The sequence below is a fragment of the Lytechinus variegatus genome, chromosome 2 (assembly GCF_018143015.1).
Source record: "Lytechinus variegatus isolate NC3 chromosome 2, Lvar_3.0, whole genome shotgun sequence".
NCBI lineage: Eukaryota > Metazoa > Echinodermata > Echinoidea > Temnopleuroida > Toxopneustidae > Lytechinus > Lytechinus variegatus.
Window position 1 is genome coordinate 54279419 of NC_054741.1, and position 24044 is coordinate 54303462.

At 34.8% G+C, this 24044-nt stretch overlaps 1 protein-coding gene across 1 annotated transcript; it reads right to left on the reverse strand.

Moving 5' to 3' along the window:
• Nucleotides 1-51: 51 nt before the first annotated feature.
• LOC121408390 (aromatic-L-amino-acid decarboxylase-like) lies at nt 52-23106 on the reverse strand. The gene is made up of 11 exons (XM_041599851.1): nt 22832-23106; nt 14244-14357; nt 12581-12700; nt 11903-12037; nt 10952-11095; nt 10090-10156; nt 9472-9566; nt 8864-9022; nt 7203-7301; nt 4001-4102; nt 52-544 (listed from the first exon to the last, which is right to left on the reverse strand). The coding sequence occupies exons 1-11, from the start codon at nt 23033-23035 to the stop codon at nt 266-268; spliced, it is 1518 nt and encodes a 505-aa protein (XP_041455785.1). The 5' UTR covers nt 23036-23106; the 3' UTR covers nt 52-265.
• Nucleotides 23107-24044: the final 938 nt, after the last annotated feature.

The following is a 24044-nucleotide window of genomic DNA, read 5'->3' on the forward strand; positions in this document are numbered from 1 at the left end:
TTATACGTAACGTGCCCTATCTTGAATAAGACATCCTTTTTACGTGTTTTTGGGGTCGCGCATGGTATCCACTCGTCAATGTAAGTGGCCCCTCTGGGCATTGAAGATGAAATATATTTCGCCATCCCGTAAAGTAGAATGCACTTTAAAGCTTCTGGATAATGTGATTGTTGAATGAATACAAAAATGATAAACAAAATATTCAAAAATATACATTAGATTAAGACTATTTATTTTTTCCCCTGAGATCTATGATCTAAATAGGTTACTCTACTGAAGTTGGGGCGTGTCCATTGGTCTTCTGCGCCGACGACACGCATTTGGTTGACGTAATCTCATCATTTCCATTAGTCCCCTCAGCCAAGAGTTTAGTAGTGAGTTCTGTGATGACATCCCATGCATGAATCATGTGTCTTGATTCGGTCTCTGTTGCACACACAGCCATTCTGAGGATGTAGCGACCTTTCAGCACTGAACCGACCATGTGTATCTTGCCGTTTGCATTGATTCGATCCAGTAAGATCTTATTCAAGTTGTCCGAGCCCTGGCGAAGTAAAAAAAACATAAAAATATATCTAATGAAGTAGTAGATCCCTTCCTTGACATTTAAGAGTAAGATTGAAAGTATAAACATATCATTTTTAATATCTTTAATGTTTTAAATAATATTTAATATCCCAACATCCGGGTTCGGAATCACGTGAGATATGAAAAACAAGTGGAATGCCTCTCACCTGCATCACGTGATTCAATACATAGCAGCAGTGCTGACTTTGAAAACTACTATAAAATAATTATTCACAAAAAACACCATTCGTATAATGATACAATACTGCGTTCATTGACATTTGACCTTAATCATGTGACCTAAAACTTGTCAGTGATGATGGTAATTCAACAAATACCCCCAACTTGGCCGAAGTTCATTGACCTTACATGACATTTGACCTTGATCATGTGACCTGAAACTCAAGCAAGATTTTCAGTAATGCACTATTCCCTTTATATCTAAGTTTCACCAAGTCCAAATACTTTCTAAGATATGACATTTCAAAAACTAAACCTTGATTAAGATTTCGACACTGATTTCCCCAAAATAGTCTAAGTTCATTGACCCTAAATGATTTTTTACCTTAATCATGTTAACTGAAACTCAGACAGGATGTTCAGTAATAATTGATTACCTTTATGTCCAAGCAGGGTTGGCGATTTTTTTTATTTTTTAAAAAAAATAAAAAAAATCGGATTTATTTTATTTAAATCAGATTTTTTTTATTTTTTTAAAGTTCCTTCGAAAAAAAGGGTAATTATCCCCCCTTACTCTTACAATGACATCAATATTGATGTTATACATTTCACCCCTAATATTGTTCTTAACCACATATTTTGTAATTAAAATCCAGTAAAAATGGACAATTAAAAATAAATTTGAGGAGTCATGTATCTGAACTTAATTCTATCATACATAGGCCTATGAAGGAATATTCCATAGGGAATTCCCAGTGAGTAGAGAAAATTCTCCTCTGGGATTTTTCATTCAAATATTTAAAAAATCCAAGAGAAAAAATCCCTTATCAAAACTGCCAACAAACCCTTTGCCAATTACTAGTATTCATGTATATTGTAAGAGAAATAATTCAAATCAATGATTTTTTTTCAATTAGTCACAGCTTTACAATAGTCAAAGAGAGACTACAACTGTATATGTTTAGGATCTTTTTGATAAAAAGCTCTTCTCTTGCTACAGATATAGATGCAAAACTCTCAGTTTTGGAGAACAATATAGGAGATAGCTTAGTCAAAGGGTGACTATACTACATTCTGTTACTGTGATTTTTTCACATTAATCTACCATTTTTATTCCCATATTCTCTACAAAAAAAATCTGTTTGATCCATGAAGTATGAAAAAAAAATCTACTTACTTTTAACTTAAAGGATAAAAACTGCAAGACTGCTTAAATTACAACATATGTATTACAAAAAGAAGTATTTTATTTTAAATGAGACACAGCTTACAACTGCCAATGATTGTAACTGAAGTACCTGCATCTTAACATTAAAATGCAGTGTTAAATGTTTATTCTGAGTTTTGCAAATTGTTGTTATAGAGCTCTTTCCATTATTACATGCAGATACAAAACTTCCATTATTTGTAGCACTGAACATAAAATGGGCTGCAGTGACTTATAAGGTTTATAAGAGAAAGCTTTTCTCAACAGTCAAATTATGACTGTACTACATACATTTAATGTGATTTTTATAATTATGTTATTCAAAACATCAAATGTATGATAAATGTAACAATACGAAATAAGAGGCATGTTAAATATGTTGATTACATGCAGGTATCATTTTTTTATTTTACATGACAGAAGTAGTTATGTGTAGGCGAAGGATCAAAACTGGAAAACTGCCAACAAACCTTTTCTCATTGACTTTTATACATTATATATTTTTTTTTACAAACTGCTCTCTGAAAAGTCTTTGGATTATGTGAAAACTTTACGTTGAGAAAGAAATTGACTAATAATAACTGACAAAGAATGTAAAATTTCATAATATACATCTGTAGTTTTTAAGGAATTACCTGATTTTATTAATTTGATTTTAATTTGTTTTAAGTAGATATGAAGACTTTGTTGATCTTTTATTGATATAAAGTTAATTCAAAGTTTTTCAGTTGACTTGAAGAATTAAAACTGCATTGAACAAATACTTTGTCAATGATTTGTACATTTTTCAATGGAAGTGATTTAAATCAATGATTTTTTTAAAAAATCATGGTGATTTAAATCGCGATTTAAATCACGATTTAAATCAACGTGATTTAAATCCGCCAACCCTGTGTCCAAGTCTTATGAACTTGGTCTATATACTTTCTAAGTTATGATGTCATTTCTAAAACTAAACCTTGCTTAATGTTTGATGTTGACGACGCCGCCGCCGCCACCGTCGGAAAAGCGGCGCCTATACAGTGCGTATCAAAAAAAAAAGTTTACACTTTGAAAAAACCGTGAGAATTAAAAAATATACAACATATGGGTAATGTTTTTACATATATTCTTGGGTTTGGGTCTCATCTATCCAATGAAAGTAAAAGTTATGACAGAATGTTACACGTAAGTGAGCATTGCCCATTTTTGTAAAGCTCGCAGAAATCTGTTTGCGCAGAAATGCTCGTTTTCACGCTGTGTCAAGGGGGAAGGGCGAAATCAAACTTACCCTGCGAAACATTTCTCATACGTTTCCCTTGCAATTTTAGTCAATTGAAATAAAATGGATGCATTCAAGCATTTTGTAACAATTTTGCCACCCAAATTGAAATTTCAACACTTAGTAAGCACAACCTTTACCCTTTTTGTGCCAGCTGGATCTGAGGACATAACTGAATCTGAACAAAAGTTTATATCAGACATATCCAGCATTTTTTTACTAAGTTTTTATCATTTAAAGTGGGTTTACATTTCATTTTTCATGTAATACTTGTTTCTCCACATTTTTCCCAAGCTTGACAATGACTAACAAGATAACAATCAAGCCTGAGCCATTTCATGTAAATCACAGCTCAGTATAAAGGAATTATCGTCACGATGGCCTCGGTGTGTGGGGGAGTGGGGTGGGGTGCAATGCATTCTTCGAAGTGTTTTGGGCAAGGAAACAAGTTTAAAAAAATAAAAGATGTCTTCAAATCAATATGATTAGCTAAATTCCACGTGTTCTTCATGATTACTTTTATTTGCATAACTATTTCAAGGTTCTGCGCAAATCATTTTTCACTAACTTTTCAAAAGTAAGTGGTGCTCACTCAAGCGGAAATATTTTTCGACAGTTATATCGTCATTTGCTTATATGGATCTGTACCAATGCGAAAATGGAGAAAAAAAATCTTCAGAATATTACAAAAGTATAATTTTACATGATTTTTTCTAAGTGTAAACTTTTTTTGATACGCACTGTAGTTTCGCTCTGCTATGCAGGTGAGACAAAACTTATCCTACCTTTAATCTGAAGCAGACGAGACCCAGAATGACCTCCGCGACGATTTCAAATCGGTTGTCACTGACCACGAGCGCTTCGAATTCCTTCGCAAGAGACACATGCTGGATAGAATGGCAAGAAATAAAACAGTTGGAAAAATTAATTCGTATGTGCAAACATTGCAGGGAGGAGGGGGCGGGGGAGGGGGTTGTAATTTTGCATTCATACTTTCACATCCAAGACTTTATTTCATTCTATTTTAATCGTTCATTACCACATTTTGTGTGTGTGCGGGTTTTTTAATCATAACTTCCTCAAATCATTTAGATTTCATTGTATTGTAAAGGAAAAAAGTCACGTTGAACTCGAGGTTATAAGTGTGTTGGGGATTAAAGTTATATGCATATACATTTCTAGAACATGTAGAATATTCTATTTTGTATTACCAATGTCATTTTTGAAGATTCTCACCAAATTTGTAATATGCTGAATAATCACTTTTCTTCAATTGGGAAAATCTTGCAAGTAATATTCCTCCCGCAGCAAAACACTTTTCTGAATTTTTAGGACCACCAAATTCTAGTTCAATGTTTCTCGCTCCAACATTGTTTCTGATTTCAGTTCTAAAAAAAGTACAGGACATGATGACATCAATAATTTTCTTCTTAAGGGGGTAATATCGTCAATTGCGGATCCCCTAACTCATATATTCAATCTGTCACTTCTTAACGGCATTGTTCCCGAGAGCATGAAAATAGCAAAAGTCATTCCTTTGTTTAAAAAGGGTGACAAATTAGATGTAAATAATTACCGCCCAATTTCTTTGTTATCTACATTGTCGAAAATACTAGAAAAGATTATTTATAAAAGAACTATTAATTTTCTCAAATCAAATAATATACTTTCAAATTCCCAATTTGGATTTAGGGAAAAGCATAGCACTACACATGCATTATTGAGTTTCATTGAAAAAGCGGCACATTCAATCGATAAATCTTCTCATTTAATTGGTTTGTTCCTGGACTTCTCCAAGGCCTTCGACACCATTAATCATGATATTTTACTAAACAAATTACATCATTATGGAGTGCGTGGGAAGGCCTTGGAGTGGTTCAGGAGCTACCTCTTGAATAGGAAGCAATATGTCTTTTTAAACGGATGCAATTCTCAAATGAAAAAAAATAATTGTGGAGTTCCACAGGGTAGTCTTTTAGGCCCGATTTTGTTTATAGTTTATATTAATGATTTTTGTAGATCATCAGATGTTCTTTCTTTCATTCTCTTTGCGGACGACTCTAACTTATTTTTTTCACATAAAAATCCTCTTCACCTTGCTAATACAATCAACTCTGAACTAAAAAATGTCACCCAATGGATAAGAGCAAATAAATTGTCAATAAATTTACAAAAAACAAAATATATGTTGTTTAGCAACTCTATTAATACACTTCCTGTTGATATTATTTTGGATGGAACTCCCTTGGAAAATGTATCCCATATTAAGTTTCTTGGAATAACAGTCGATAATAAGCTCTCATGGAAATTCCACATAGATAACATATGTAAAACTATTTCACGCAACATTGGTATAATTAACAAGCTTAAATTTTGTTTGCCATTATCGTCCCTGCTTACATTATATTCATCCCTTATATTACCTTATTTAAATTATGGAATTTTAGCGTGGGGCAACACACATCAAACACTCTTAGACAAATTACTCCTATTACAAAAGAAGTCTCTTCGTGTCATGTCACAAAGCATATTTGTCTCATACTGACCCATTATTTTTGGAACATAAAATATTGAAAATTAAAGACTTGTATTTGTTCAATCTCGGTCAGTTTATGTACAATTATAACAATAACAACCTCCCAAATGTATTTCATTCAATGTTTCCAAAAAATCAATCCATTCATAACTATCCAACAAGGCGATTGGGTGAATTCCATTTACCACTTCTAAGAACTTTGCTGGCTCAGAACACATTTATATATGAGGGACCGAAGTTATGGAACTCACTTCATAATGATATAAGAACTGCAAAATCTTTGAACTCTTTTAAGACTAAATTCAAATTATCTCTATTAAAATCTTATAATGTATCCTCAAATTAAATCTTATTCATCATCTCTGTCAAGAGGTTAGTCATCATTTTTACTATAAAGACTATAATTAAAACATAAATCATCCCTTTTTTTAATTGAAAAAAAATCTGACACAAGTCCTTCCCAATTGTGCTCGGTTTTTAACCTCATATATTATTTGTGTCTATCCTCTCATCTTTTTTCTCTTTCCTGTCCGCTTATCCGCTTTCCTACCGCTTATTTATTTACGGCATCAATCACATTTTTCGCGCATTTTATTCTTTCCAGGTCATTTTATATATTTTTTTCTCCTTTTATACACATTGAATCCAGTTTGCTTGAGTCCACGATGGCATATGTTCTACCTACGTTTAGCAGCACCCATCCATCTTCTCAGGGCATTCTCCCCTTTCTCTTTTTTTTTGGGGGGGGGGTGGGAAGGGTGGATATATTTTTGGATATATTTCAGGACGGTTTGTTTTGTCCTATACAAACTATATTTTTTGATATCTTCGTATTTTATATTTTGTAAGTATTATTTCTCTCTCATTTATTATTTTTTTTCTCTCATTTGATTACATATGTCTGCATTTGTACTCTGTTAATGGTTTTGTTATCTATTTTTGAGGGGCCCACATTGTACAAGCATTGCTTTTTAGTGGGTCCCCCCATTTCCATCTTAATTTAATTTCTATTGAAAAATAGTTAAAACCTCCAATGTGTTGCCCAAATCGTGTAAGTTTTTTCCACAACATATGTATTATTATTTTTGTTTCTTTGCATTGGATACAAATACTTATTTATATATATGGTATACAATTTGTTTTGTTTGATGGAAGTGAAATAAATAAAACTGAATTGAATTGAACCATTCCATTTGTGATTATAAATTATTAAAGATATATGTACAGATTGATTATAAGTTTACTTCTGGAATCAGCAATCTAAAATGTTAGTGATGCAATTATGTTAATGATTTTATGTTCTTCATTATTTTCAGATTATATTTAATGGGGAATAAATGAAATATGATTTTAAAACAAAAAAATAGTCATAAACAATAAATAAATATATTAAAACTTATTTTAAGTTCTTGATCCAAATAATCATAGGATAAAAAAAATCTTTGGTCTACCTTTCTGATGTAATCTTGAAGTTTCTCTACCCCAAATAGTCTGAAGACGAACCATAACTTGAGAGATCTGAACCGGCGACCCAATGGAATTTGCCAATGCTGTTGAAAAAAACAAAAATAAAACCTATGCAATGAGACATTAAGAATTTAGTGTTTTAACAGGGCGTTTCTCATTAATATTATCCGGACAAAATAACTATTTGGTTAATGAACCACAAACAAATTGAAGTAGATTTTTTTTTCACCACAATGCATTTCCATTAACTTCCCGAAATAAGACGTATCAAAAAAGTCTAAAATTAGTCACCTTTCTGCGATTTGAATTTCATGGAATTTTAGTACGTAATTTTGGGGACTTCATGGAAACGCATTGTGGCGAAAAAATATAATTTCTACACAAGGCATTTTTCAAAATAAATAAACACGGCTGACAATAAAAGAAAGAAAAGTTACATACTTCGATCTTGATGTATTTTAATGAAAATATGTATGATTTGGGGGTCACAAAAAGATGATGACGTGGGGAAAAGGGATGATTTTGTAACGCAGCGTTCATGCGTCATCAACTATGGTTTCACATTGGCGGATAAAGAGAACGGTTATGGAACTGATGTTTGTAATAAACACAATTATACATGCGTCATGAAGTATGGTTTCATCTATTATTGATAGCAAAAGAAAACCCAGAAGTAGTAATGAGAGTTGTTGCTTATTACTTTTCAGACTTGGAACCAGTGAAGATTTTGTTTTGTTTAATACTAAAATTAGAACTCTTCATCTCGGTGTCACGACGTGTGTGGGTGAAAGGATGGGTAGTGGAGGAGCCGTGGTGTAGTGGTTCTGACTCTCGCCTTGTAAACAGAGGGTCGTGTGTTCGAATCCCACCGCGGTCTGGCGTCCTTTGGCAAGGCGTTAATCCACACTTTGCCACTCTCGACCCAGGTGCTAAATGGGTACCCGGTAGGATGTGAAAGTCATTGTAGCTTGTCCAGTATTGTGTGCGCCTCACAGGCGACTGACTGGAATACTCCCCAGGGAGTGGAGGATGTGCACACATTGTGTGCGGGAATGACTGATTGAATCCGATGACCGGGGTAATAATATATCTGTAAAGCGCTTAGAAACGTCGTTCCGATGGATTAAGCGCTATATAAAAGCGGATTATTATTATTATTATTATTAGAAAAGAAGAATTAAGCGAGAGGACATGAATTGCATTCAGAGGGACACGGGCAGACTTACAATAGAATTAGAAAGTGCATGATGGTGTTCAGAAATTCAGACAAGGATCAACTTTAGCGGAGAAAGAATGACATTAAACATCAAAATGAGATATAAAGTGACGCGGAATGGAGTTATCATGATCACGTTAGCCATGATGATGATGACATAGACGGAAGTAAATGATGGTGCTGCTGATGATGACGATGATGATATTAATAATAACGATGGTGGTGATGATGATGTTGATGACGATGTTGAAGATGTTGAGTATGATGATGACGATATTGATTATGATGTTGTTGATGATGATGATAAGGGGGATACAACGAATGAAAAAAAAAGAAGATAACGTGAAATTATGACAGCAGTGATTGATGGGGGTGGATACTAAGGTAAATAACGAGACAATTAAATACATGATCAAAATAATACTTTACCCTGTAATCTATGACAGTGTCTTGGTGATGGTGTTTGAGGTAGGCTGGGTTAACATGGAAGGCGCCCTCTAACGCGGCCCTATCTTTTACCCATAGTGCCGAGCAGTCGAAGGTTACACGAAGAAACTTGTGAGGGTTGAAGTTGAAAGAATCGGCGAGCTAAGATTGAAAATAAGATATACACCATGTCAACTAGTAATCTAAAAAAAAACCTATTAAGCTAAAAAAAATCTCAGGGAAAACAACATAATATATAAATGACATATAGCCTAGGCTTTCCATATACTGTGCTTCTACCAATAGCCATTATAACAGTCATTTACAACACTTCCAAAACATATTTGATAAAGACGGAAAATCCACATCAGTAAATAATGATCACCATAAAATGATAATACTGTAACATAAATAGAAGAAAATGATCAGTACAGTAAATTAATGAATGAAGCGAGGAACACTATAAAAATGTAATGACCGCAAATGTAACTACGTAATGACCGTAAAGGCTACATTCAATATCACTTATATATATTTTAGAGTAAAACTCCGTTACTCCATATTAATAATTATGGATAGTTTTAAGTGCTAGCAGGAAGACAACGACTTACTTCGACACCGTCTAATAGATGTCTATATTCAGGGCATATAAATGCACTCCCGGCATACGCAGCATCAATGTGGAACCATAGACCTTCTTCTTTACCTATAAAACGAGGGGAATAAAAGAGCGGGACAAAGAAGTATAATTAGCCTAATTTACATTTTGTATGAATGAAAATATTGGATTTTTTTTAATGGCAAAGTTGATAGACTTTGTATGAGTCTTTTTTTTGACAAGCCATAAAATAAACTAAAAAACAAAAAACAATCAGAATGCAGGAGACAGGTAAACCGTACACAAACCAACACACAAAAATGAGAAGAACAAAGATGCGAAATACGATAATTCTATGAATGCTTTGTCAAAATCCATAATGAAATTAGAATTTCATTTCAAAAAGGTAAAAATAATCGATCGATCGCGACTTCTTGGATACGTTGTCCCATTCGCCACGTTGTATACCCTCAACATTTTGGGTCTCATTACACTATACTGAAATATACTGAAAAATGAAAAAGATGAATGTATGGAATGTAAAAAAAAACACCACACAATATTTTAATGGAAATGAAGTATTAACGAGAAATTACATATTTTAAGATTTGCCTCCAGCATTGATACTTACATATTGGTCCCAGCTCCTTCAGGTTATCGAACGCACAAGATGTGGTTGTTCCGAGTGTGGCACAGAGCTGAAAAGTTTTATTCATACAATATTCAATGTAAATGATCATTCATTCAGAAAAAAAAATCCTTCCAAAATCGAAGTAAAGAAAATAAGCAAAACGAAAAAACTAGCGGGAGAGCTGGTTAAAAAATACCTTTCAAAAATTGAACGTTTCGACATTTCTTAATGAAAACCTTCCATGAATTGCCAGAAGGAAAACATTGCACTTTCATTAAAAAAAAATATGACCATACTTGTATCATAACGCATTATGCAGAAAAACGACGTTGTAATCCAACAATTATCAACCTAAATCTTCATCTGCTCCGCTAGCATTTTTTGTTGTTGTATGTCCAGTGTTTTATTTGGAAGATTTATAACGTCATTTTCAAAGTTTTCGGGCCCGTTGCGTAATATAGGCGTACAGTCTAAAAACAAATCAGTCAAAAATGACTAGTTAATAGGGTCAGCTGGGTGCAACTGTTATTCTAGTCATATTTGACTATTTTCTAGTCATATTTCACTAGAACAGAGTTATTTCTGACTAGAATATATGGCACAAATGTGAATATCAATGATTGCAATATCAGTTGCTCCCAGCTGACTACTGGTCTAGTCAATTTGACTGACTTGTTTTAAGATTGTACTAAGAAAGATTGAATAGAGTAGAGATAATACTAGTAATATATCTTTATGGTTGAATATTAACTGTAGTCTCGATTATTTCTTTTAATTTCCTATATTCTTTTAAATTTCCCTTTTTGGTACTAAGTAATAAACTTATCGTGATAACTGATAGATCACGGAAGGTGTATCTTACATAAACAGGGATTCTTCCTTTGGCCTTGTCTTCCTCTATTGCTTTCTTGAGTACATCTCCTCTCAGGGAATGTTTGTCATCGGTCGCTAACTGTCTGATACGAAGACTAGCGATCAAAGCTGCTCGTTCTACAGATGAATGACTCTTTTGAGAGAGGGGGGGGGGGGGGGTTGAATATTAAAATAGGTTACGATTGAAAGTGAACGTATTTTTAGAAGTGTTCGTTTATTTATCATATTTCATTCATTTTGATCTCTTTCCACATAGGCCACTGTGCATGGCACATTGATCGGGTGGCCCTCTTATTAGCCACATGATTCTGATCTATCGACATGATCGAATTGGGTCAATATGACCGTTTCGTGGTAGTTGTCAGCACTGACAAGTTGTAATTTTCTCACATTCACCATAGTAATGGTATAACATTTGTGCTTCTCAGCTAATCACACCCTTGGAAGAGGATGGTGAAGTAATTGTCAAACATTTGGGCTAAGCCAATCAAAAGCCAATAGAGCTGACGTACATCTTGTGAGATAGATGTTAGTGATAACAAATTAATGTTGATGAAACTCCGCACCCCAGATGTATGGCAAGCTCATCGTCACCATACACATTTATAAGATGAATAGATTGAAGTGATTACCTGATTTAATTGCTCCTTTTCAATTCAATCAGATATATATCGAATGATGAATATGATATGCAAGGCAAGACATTGTATAACTTTTAGGTCTCGTGTGTCATAAAATGTTAAAACAATCATTTTTTTAGCCAGAGTTGGCAAAAAAATATCGTGGGGTATATAGGAGATGCCACCACTCCGTTGGGATAAAAGAGATAATCTATATTCATTATTAATGATATTTCCATGAGGAGAATCAAAATCTGTTCAACTCTATTGACTAAGAGAGCACAATCATACAGTCTTATTTGAATGAGACATAGGCCTACCTGATCTGAAGTGTATACGACAAGTTTTGACATGACGTCATACTGATCCAGACTAGGATCTTCTTCTATCTTCTGTCGAATTGTTTTCATCTTGGCTGCTAGCAAAGCTACAAGAGTTGCCTCGCTCGCTGTACCCTTTAGAGGGAGAGAGAGAGAGAGAGAATAATCGCAATTCTTTGTGTCATTCTAGTAAATCCTGTGTATTATTTTTTATCATAATCTACTTTTTAATCACGATCATCTACCTATATTACCATTATCATAATTTGTTATTTTAATGATTTGATTAAAACGAAATATATGAATTTTCAGGGCTTTTTTAAACACTTGCATGCATGAGAGGGCAGGACGGGCAGAGTGCCCCCCCCCTCCCGGCATGTTGATGATCGCCTTTAGTTTAAGTTATCAGAGGACCGTATCATGAAAATTGTCATCAGATAGTTACCGTAGTATATTAATGAGAGGCCGGTGCTTCCCAGCCATTCAAAGCCATGCAGGATTTCACTTAAAATCAACAGCACTGACAATTTAGTCAGCGATGATAACTCTCATGAAACACCCCCAGGAATGCCCCCCCCCTGCGATCCTGACGTGCATGGATTTCCCATGTACTCCAGAGAATCTATAGATGCACATCTTCTCTTTTTTTTGGTTTCCTACATCCATCTTCCTGTTTACCTGTATAACGCCTCCTCCTTGGCTGTCTTCATTGAATAAGAACGATGCAGGAAGCTTCAGCATCCTCCCTAACCAATTCATCATCATCATCTCAAGTTCTGTACACGCTGGACTAGCAATCTATCAAGAAGAAGAAGACGAAGAAGAAGAAGGAGGAGGAGAAGAAGAAGAAGAAGAAGAAGGAGGAGGAGGAGGAGAAGCAGAAGCAGAAGAAGAAGAAGAAGAAGAGGAGGAGGAGGAGAAGGAGGAGAAAAAGAAGAAGAAGAGGAGGAAGAAGTAGAAGAAGGAGAAGAAGAAGAAATGAAGAAGAAGGAGGAGGAGGAGGAGAAGAAGAAGAAGAAAATGATATGATTATTGTTTATTTTCATATCTATGGAATTTTTGGTCGCAAAATTCTGAAAAAGCTTTTATTCATTTGCCATCGATTTCAATAGTCAGCAGGAAATCAGTCACAACATTATCAGTGATTCGCATTTTCTCGTGCAGAATGGCGCCAATCATGATTCATGCACTCAAATCATATAGCTGAAAACATTGTCATAATATGCTAGGATGTGAGGCCATGCGTTTGGGCGCTTTTGGATGATATTGGTAGTACTATAGATCTCTAGTCTTACGAGTGTCATGGAGTATTTATAACTACCCCATCAATACTGGAGAGATAATCTCTTTTGTGCCAGAGTTTATATGCCAAAGTGTGTCAGTGTGTGGGTGTGTCGTGGTCAAGTGGTTACGAATATAGTCTTTCAATCATATCAGGGGGACGCGGGTTCGAATCCAAGCCAAGGCGTGTTTTCCTTCAGCAAAGAAATTTACCATGCACATTGTGCTGCACTCAACCCAGGTGAGATGCGCATTCCTTAAAAGTTACCATAATAGTAACTTTTTTGCAGCAGGGTCCAGGATTATTTAGAACAAGTACTAATTTCCAATGTGACTCGTTACGATCGTCGATCTCAAGTTCGTGCGACCGCCTGCAACAACTGCGAGCGCTCAATAGGCACCAAACGGTCGGTCGTAAACTTTTTTCCGATAAAACAAAATATGCATACTGTCGCACAGGGGCGGAAATCTCTCCCAAAAGGTAGGGGGACGAGGGTCTGGAATATCTTACAAGCAAAAAAAAAAGTCATCTCGTCCCAAAACGCACGTTTTATTCCCATTTTGAGTTATATATTTCTTAGCACCACCAAAGACCCAAAATAGTAGGGGGACATTTGATATTGTGTCCCCCTACTATTTTGAGTAGGGGGGACACGTCCCCCCTGGGATTTCCGCCCATGCTGTCGCACGACCAATTGTGAAAGAAGCTTTCTGGCAGTCGTACGGAAATAGTGCGCTTCTCATTATTTTGAGGGATTTGGGGTCATTTTGTGATGATTGCATTTTAATCGAGTATTTCGACGAAGGATTAATCTTGAGATCGAGATTATTGATTGAATAATACATTACTCTGTTAGCAATTATTTTTACTTATTTCGCATCACTAAAAACAATCACAATTTTGCTTCACATTTTGAAAGAAAATCAAGCGGATCTATAGCGGATTACAACGGTTCTTTACGATGGTTTTACACATTCTTGAATTAGTTGTATTCCTTAAGTCGTATCTGCTGAAAATTCTGTACATTATCATGATCATAATTATAATTATAATACTCACCCACGAAAATCCAACACATGCTATTGCATCTGAAACCATGTCCCCTAATATCGCGGCAAATGAGTTTGCGGTCGGGAAGTAGGCGTGGAAATTTGGATTATTCCAGTGGGTTACCTGGCAACAAGAAAAGATGACGATAATAATAATGACAATTGTGATTGGTGAAGATGATGATATATATCATCAGTGCTAAATCAGTTGTTATTGTATTTTTTTTATCTTTTGTTTTTCAAATGATTGTCTTTTTATATGTAAATTTTGTGATTTGATTTGAAACAATGAAACATAATAAAAAGCATCATTTATGTTTAATTTTAATTAAATCGTTCTACAATCAAAATTGAAAATGAATGTATATAAAAAGTCATGACCCATATTTCATAGGTCAGCGGATATTCTTTTATGCAGGTCGTACGCAAAACAAGGAATGACAAATTGAACTTCAAATTTGTGGTATATTCTCCCTACATGACTCGGCTGCATGGGACTGGAACCCCAAACCTGCATGCAGAGCCTCCAGTCATAACGGCGGACACTCTTTAATACAGAGGCTCGGTATATCTTATGTAAATTAGGACTGTCTAAATCTCGGGGCACTACATGTTTGTCATGATATCACACGTTGTAGAGCTAAATATCGATTATGCTCATAGATGCACACGCGTGGCGCCTGCGTCAAATTATTATGATACCGAGTAGTCATCTCTTATCCATGGTGCGTGTTCAGAGCCCAGCTATGAGAGTTACGTAATATTTGCATGTCTGGTATACACAGGGGGTGGCCATCTGCAATAAAGTTTCAATTATATACTCCTTTATACGATTTAATTAATTACGCCAGCAGCTGTTTGTGAGCAGAGTCCATATTAAGACCAATAGAATCAACAGTGTGGCATAATAATGCATAGTCTGCAGGCACAGACCCTGATTGAAACTTTGATCAACAAGTGTGTCTCCACGCAAAGTCTAGCACATACAAAACTTGCATGCTGTTTCAATATTATTGAGCGAGAAGGCCTTCAGTACGCAAGGCATGAGTAGGCTACAATTCAGACCATTTACTCGAGTGAAGGGTTTGCACAGCAGTATATTATGCAATCTGTTTTGAATAATCATGCATTACATAAACTACAATAATTTCATGATATAGGCTGACAAAATGGATGAAATCAAAGAAAAAAAAACAACAACTGAGAATTCACAGCAATTACAGGCCGACCATTTTCCTGTCGTTCCATATGACGACCCCCCCCCCAGAACAAAACCTTGAAATATTATCATTAACTATAAACATCAATTACATTTCAACATTACTACAATGTATACACTCCAAAAAATAACCAAACTGATGGTAAACAATGATGGTGTCCAATCCGGCTAAAAAACATGAACCAAAACAAGTGCTTATCTACCAAAATTTGTGTCGATTTCGACTATCATAATTTTTTTTACTCGGACGATCTGTTCACAAACAGACGGTTTCGGAATTGTTTTATTTTTTATAAATATGCATTTAAATTTGGCTTCTAATCTTTAATTGACTTACTAATTAAACTAAATAGCACTTTAAGTGTTTATTTCGTCAATAAAATTGTATACCATGATGATTGACAGCCAATCTGTATCACATACTGGCAAAGAATGAGCACGGGAATAAATCGAGTTCTAACTTTATAAGGTTTCACCCTACCGCCTGCTTCAGAGTTTCTAAACAAATGAAAGCGTTAAAAAGATAAAGGTTGTTTTGTTGAAAGAATAACGGATATAAAACTATGGATAAGCATTAATGTCATGTTTCTTCTACTTTATTCAGTAATTTTGTGTATCAGTGTGAACGTGAGCATGCAGACGAGCCTAATTTCAGCGCGCGCTGAATTAAGAACCGACACCTTTCGACTATTAATAGCCCCCTGGAGGCCAAATTATCGATCAAGACCCCGAATAAGGGCTCATGTTTCGGTCAAATTATTAGTAATCGTCTTCTACTCCGAGCGAAGCATGGATTTGACGAGCATGTTGGAACGCTTATCTCCGAACAATTACGTATAATTGAAACTCTTTCTTTCATTTCGCTGTCCCTTGACATGCAGTTAACCCGGCGGTTCTATGTAATGAATGATTAATCCAAGTTAGGATGAATGTCAGCTTGTTACGCATGAAGCCCCATGTTCATCAGTATCAGCTCATGAAAAATTTATTATACAATAATCCAGGCAAATAACATCTTTGTGATTCCCAATTATAACTCGATCCATTACCGTGATTATATCAATTTTCTTTATTTGTTTGAAATATCATGTCTATTGAATATAGTTCTATTTCCAGTAAAGATGATAATAGCCTCTTGTGTTTTCTTTTAACATTCGATCACAATAAGCGTTTTCCGTGAACATCTCCTCTTTTCTTATCTCCATTTTCACTAAACTCTACAAGACTCTAACAAAAAATTAAGTGCTAAATCGCTACTTTTAAAGGGGATCCAAGCTGAAAATGATATATTTGCATAGATGAAGTGAACTCCGACAACCGAGTAACATTTTGGAGGGGGCGGTACATGCACGCGAAGCGTGCCCAACACACTTAGATAGGCCCCGAAGCGCGATTTTTTAAATTTTCATCATATTAAAATGAAAAGAAGCCGCCTCTCTCGTCTCTAGGACTTGTATCAGCTCCAATTAAGTTGACTCTATTGTGATGTTGAACCTTGTTTCCAAAAGTGATTGTGAACGTACCAAACAGGGATAAAATGGAGGAAATTAAAATAATAATTACGCCGCGCAAAGCGTGGAAGATAAGCATTTTATCATCTTTTTTTAAACAAAAGGGTAGTGGGAACGGGTATTCTCTAAGTTATACTGAATGCTTCCTTTGGAAATATCTGATTTTATTACAAACAATAAATTATTTAACTCGCAAAACAGAGGAGAATGGTATATACCGGGAGGAAGGTCCTCCCCGCGCAGAACAACTCTGACATTCCAAATTTCAATTTCATCAAATGCAAATATCTCTAATATCCCATCGGCTTTAATTCAATTGATTTTCCAAGGTTATTGAACTTCATAGGAAAATAGAGCACAAAAAAGAGCGCAAAACGTTGAAACTTCTGTGATCTATTTAAATTATAAAAAATATGACGTATAATTTCTTCGACTCATCCTGAAGCGCTTCATTTTGAATGATCAAGAAAGCATAAGTGTCATTCAAAGTTTAAACTGAGGGCGCAAAACAAGACAGGAGATGAATGTGCAGAGAAATTACATGAAGTTTTGATAGAATTTGATAGAAATAATGGACTTTTTTTATTTAATACAAGACGAATTTTATACCTTCCTCTTTCTAAATGAAGAACCTGTTTGAACCTATATGGGGTGACGGCAGAAATTGATATAAATACTTTACCCTCCCGGTCCCGACCCGACCAGAAGTGCAGAAATGCTGCGTGATCAAAAAAAAAAAAATGAGGACTTATACTTCGGCCTAACCTAATACTCTAAAAAATCCATGCCCTACATTGACCTTTAACTGAAAAAAAAAAGACAGTAGCCGAGGTAGGAAAACAAGATAAGAGAAAGGTTGAGGGAAGAAACAAAGGAGAACTGCAATGTTGTCATTTAAACGCGCAAAGCGCGGAAGCAAAATATATCTATATCAATTTAGAGCGAGAGTGAATAGTTTCGTAATTCTTTCGAGAAAAATGAAAGAATAAAAAGAAAAACCCACAATTCCGCAAAGCTACCTTTCTTCCCTTTCCTCCCTCGCTATTCCTTTTCTACTCTCTTTCTTCCGTCTTCTTTTTTTGTTTATTTTGGGGATGTGTTTTTGGGGGGAGGGGCTACGCGGCTGAACCGTCCGAAAAAAAAACACTGAAAAAATCCTCAGAATCGGATTAAGGACTTATAACAAAGTTATGACATTTCAAAATTTTGCATTATTTCGGTGATACAATATATGCATGTCTTCATGAATATTTAATGAGCAAACTGAAAATGACATTATGTAATTAAAATTTTATCCAAGAATAAAAAAAAAGATTTGCTATTGATCCAATTTAAAAAATCATTGCTGCAACTTATTTCATTAACAGGGAGACATGCATGAAAATATGAAATAATCACAATTTAATTAATTAAAAAAAAACATTAAAAAAGTGCACGAGTGGGTATGACGTTTCAGCCGAACTGTTGCATATTCATGATGGCGTGATGTAACTGTTTTTACGAAATATTGGTAAAAACAAAATGCACTTACTTTTTATATATAATTGTTATCAGATTTTATAGCTTTTTGCTCAGTGAAATTAATTTCAGCCCGGAGTACCCCTTTAATAGATCATAGAATGACCGCACTTTTCATTCGTTTATTTCCATTTTCAACAATTACAGTTTCTTCTGTACATGTTGACATATATAAATAACAAAACATATTTCAAATATTCCTGTACAGAAAATTATATTCAAGATTATTACAAATCAGGTTGGAAATGGAGGAGGCTGCTAAAACGCGGAGCTTGTAGAGTGCAGCCTCAATATTTATCCACACTACTTCGATATCGATAACAAAAAAATATAACCTTCATAGTTGCATAACGTTTAACGTGCATCAATTCGTTTTTAGGCCTATAAAGATGATAAAGAAATAAATGGGAATAACAGTGGGTCTTATTTGCTAAAGATTTTTGGTAAATGTTCAAATAAAACAAAAAGAGGTGGAGGTCCAAGCAAGTACCTCAAGTAGTTTGATATTGACAAACTTCAGGAGTTGATTTTCAGCACGTTTTTTTATGAGAGCTCTTTTAAGTGCTAGTGAAGCATTTAAACATTTTGTATCTTTATACAATCTTTGATATTAATTAAAATGATTTTTTTTAATAATTGTATTCTGTTTCTTTTTATAAATCTAATTTATGTATAGATAAGTCAAGTGTTGACCTGAATAGTTTGTCAATATCAAACTACTTGAGGTACTTGCTTGAACCTCCACCTCTTTTTGTTTTATTTGAACATTTACCAAAATCTTTAGCAAATAAGACCCACTGTTATTCCAATTTATTTCTTTATCATCTTTATAGGCCTGAAAACGAATTGATGCACGTTAAACGTTATGCAACTATGAAGGTTAATTTTTTTTGTTATCGATATCGAAGTAGTGTGGATAAATATTTTTAAAGTCGAAAGTCTATCTCAAGGTGACCCACCACACATTGTGATTCTTATCACTGGCCTACAAAGGGGGTGTGCTTGGGGCACTTGACTCCCCCCCCAAAAAAAAAAAAATAAACGAGCAAGACAAAAAAAAGGAAAAACGAAAGGAAAGGAAAGAGAAAAGGGTAAACTACGATCCAATATCCCGAACATTATGTAAAAAAATACCACAAAATAAGATTTTCATTTTGAAAAGGTCAAACCTTTTAATAGCTCTCTTTGCTTTCTCGCACATTTTTAGAGATTTTTGTCATGCACAAACGCCGTTTTGTACCCCCTAATATTTTGGATCATAACACCATGCCATTAATTAGTTTAGATTATCTTTTTGGGCTTGAAGTGGCACTTGTAACATGGCTATCGGTCAATGCTATGGTGTGTTTCACCTTTGTAACAAGAGCATAATGAGTGTGTGATAGGATTGTTGGATTTCATCGATTTAGATAATGATTTCACTTCCCATGTCATTATATACAGACTCTTATCCGCGCAAAATAATAAAAAAATCGTATAGACTGATATCGACTTAAAAGTAATGCATATATATGGACACGTGGATAATTTTATTCCCATTTGTATATCATTATGAAGTGTAATAATGGGAAGAACATGGGCAATCATTATATATCTTGTATGATGAAAAGTTAAATTGCTACGTTATCACTTTGTTCGTTGTATTAATCTTGCAAAAGTATAAGAGAGTGCACAAGAAAAAAAGAAAACATGAGATATACAAAAGAAACAAGAACTGAATTAGCTCTGTAAATCACGAGAGAGGGACGACGGAAACATAATAGAATAAAATGTTGTTGTGATAAATTATTCAAGAGATAGAGTCATCACATCTTATTGCGGAGGGGGGGGGTTAGACTAAGTTATATTACTAATTTTCTCTGCCAGTTGTCCCAGGCTCCTAACCAAATATTTGTTAGATCTCTCCTTTCGTGGAGAACAGCCCTCAAACAAAATTTATGACAGCACAATTCCTCCCATCAGCCGACCGGAAATTGGCGCGCGAATGCTGTGGACATAAAACATGACGTCATGCGCATCTCCATTGAATGTTTTAGTTTTTTTCAGACGAGACAAGCCCTTCTGGTTTTTCCATTACATACAACCCGTAGCGTAGACAGGTCCTTAGACCTGGGGGATGATCCCTAGCTGGGTCATATATATATATATATATATATATATATATATATATATATATATATATAATTAATATATAAATACAAAGAATGAAGGAGATAACGTACTCGATAAAAACAAAATATCATGGGCCAAAGCAGACGAGTTAAAGATAACAAAGTAACACGATCTGCCTCATGGATTATCTCGTGTGTCTTTTAATCACTTTGTTTTCAGCAATAAACAGGGCATCCAGTAATAAACAAACTTCCTTGCACATTTTTCATGGCAGTAATCTTTTGTTTGATTAATGACAATGAGTAAAGATGATCATAAGAGAAATGTCATTTGTCGGATGTCTAGTTATCATCTTGGTCATGACAGTCCTGCTAAACATGATCTAGAATAACTAGTATTCCTTATTTTACTAGTATAGTAGTATACTCTTTTAAAAGTAGCGATATTGTTAATGATCAAACGAATGAATCAACAACTAAAGGAATAAACAAATAAACAGCCAAATAACTAAAAAAATATCAATTACAATTATAGTAATAGGGGTAAAATAAAAAAAGCTCAACATTATATTTCTTATCCACGTGCAGATATGCGGACACTAAAATGATAAGCACACTCTGTTTAAAATTACCATGATTACAAAGGCTTGATTGAATTAAATATGGAAATGAAATAAACCTCACCGTGTTGTCGGAAATAAACTGTATAGATAATTTTTATCGCGTAAATGCGCGAGATGATTATGTTTTTTGTCAAAGGTCCGACAATGAACACGCTGAGGGTCGAGTTAGGCTTGTTCTGTGATCTTAGACCATAAATTAATCTTATCCATGGATTGATTCAATCTGCCTTCGTGAATTAAGGCATGTCTATATATTGGATGATTCTACCTTCTTTGAAAAGCGCAAAGTACTCTGAAAAAATTAGTGAAATAGTTCATTCTTTAAGGAGTGAATATATGAAAGAGTGAATATTGAGTTTAAAAAACCTCACTGAGGCCATCCAAAATTTGCACTTTCATTCCAAAATCATCCATTTACTAATTCGCTCCTTAGAGACTGAAAATTTTCACCTTTCCTTTGCAAAGTAGGGGTTGGGGACATGGCCAGCAGGGAAAAGGGTCAGTGTATGTGTATAGGTAATTTCTTATTAATTCGTTTGAACAGTGTTAATGTGTTATGAAAGCAATTGCTCTGAAAGGGTGTGATTAAGCGACACTTTCTTAAATCTGTAATGAAATATTTTGAACTTATCTCCTTTGCAAATACATAATTATTATAAGGAAATGTACTTGGTGAAACTCTGAATAACGATCCTTAAATGTATATGACGACGCAAGACAGTTGTTATTACTTAAAACTTGCAAGTTGTAAATGCATATAAGATGATTGACTCTGAATAAAAGTCCAATTTTGATCATGTTTGTCATTGCTGTACGTTATGATTATTACTGCTATTATTATTGATTGATTTTAACTAGCATTCATTGCTTTATTACTGTATAGTTTTGCTTCTTCCCCCACAGAAACCTGGGGGGGGGATGATTGTACACACCATCCCCCCACCTAAAATTCTGGGGGGGGGATGCATCCCCCCATCCCCCCGCTATCTACGCCCCTGCATACAACTCTTATGAGTGAATTTGAAATATCAAATTACTTGGAGCAAGTTTTCCAAAATGTAATCATATTTGAAACGTGCTGTATGATCTTATGTTTGCAATGTGTTTATATTAAAACAATATGGATTGATTTTAAATAATCATAATTGTATGGAAATCCTCATTTTAAATTAGAGATAAATATCAATTATCTCTTTATATGATTATTAATAGAAATGTTCGCTAGATTTTTGCATTGGTTCGGGATTTCATATGACGTCGTGTGCATTTGTATTAACTTTGTGTATTTTTAAAATTTGCATTCAAAATTCAACGTTTCTTAAAATTCATGACAAAAGCTCTAAGATCTAAATTGACAAATGCTTTTACAGAACATATAAAATAAGCAAATAAACAGAATTAAATTACGAAAAAATGAAAAAAAAAATCAAATACACATTTGATTCAGGGGCAGTGGAACGGTTTTCAAAGTGTGGGGGGGGGGGCTGAAGCCCCCTCCCCAGCCCCCCGCTTCCGCGGCCCCTGTGATTATGGTAGAATGATGTTAATTATATTTTACAAGGGTTTCATTTCTTTCCGTTTCTGGGATTGTTTTTTTTTGGGGGGGACATACTTACCCCTGGCATAATGAGCCTCTCCACGTCAGCTAACACATCTTTCCATTCATCTGGCTTCTTGGGGGCATCAGAAGGTATCTGGTCGAGCAGGTATCCTGGAGCAACCTGGGCAAGGGCAGGCCTCTCCTCGATACCGTCCTGGTAACGCGAGATGTAGTCCACCATCTCCTTGCCCCACACACGGAAATCATCGGAAGTTGTCATGGCAAAGGTAGGAGGTATATGGAGCTTGTTTTGAGTAAGGACTGGTAGTCTATTAAAAAAAACCCCATAAAAATCGATATCATTAATATTCATGGTCTGTAAACATATTATTCACCAACTATATATAACGGTCCCCTCGTTTTTAGGGTAGGCATATTTTAAAGTTTTTTTCGAAAGACTTTTTACCATTAAAACAGGGGCAAATAGATATCTTTACAGTGGAACATTTTCAAGAATGCACGCAAAAATCATATCTGTTTTAGGGCTGGGTTAAGCAATCGCATAGGTCTAATTGATAACAGTTTAGCCCCCCCCCGTTCGATCACACAATATGTTTTTTATCGAAGTGTACGCTAATATTACGTAATGTCATTTAGAAGACAAACACGACTTCATAGGTTTTTTATCATTCATTTGGGGGAATTTACCTAGCGTATTTAGGTCTTGTGTCTCTACACGTGGACACAGTAGGCATAATAGCTCCAAATTTGATCAAAATGATAAAATATACCATTCAAAGAATCATGTTATTCAATAAAATGCATTACATCCTTAATTTCAAAGGAACATCGGGGTGCTAGGTTTCATCCCAGCTTTCGAAGTTAACAAAAGTGGTATTTTTGGCTAAATCATTGTAGGCCTATCATTTCGATACCATTATTTTCAAGGAATTCCCTTTAACATCATTTTGTTCGAATCTAGTTTTATGGTCTATATTCCAAAGGTAAGTACTAAAATTATTGACCTTTTTGTTCATGTTACCCTTTCGCTATTCCCTTTCTTAAAAAATTGCAAGTATATAAAACAAAACATTCCTCTTCAATATTTTGCCTCATTATCCTGATGACGGCAAAAGAGAGAAAGCCTAATCAGGGACTGAAGGAAATTTGTATCGTTATAGATGTACGCAGGCATCTCACCCAGATACCCGTTATGGGCATATAGTTATACGCATGCACCAGTAAAGAAAATAAAAACCAGTTTTTATCTATCAACTTAAGTTTTTCTT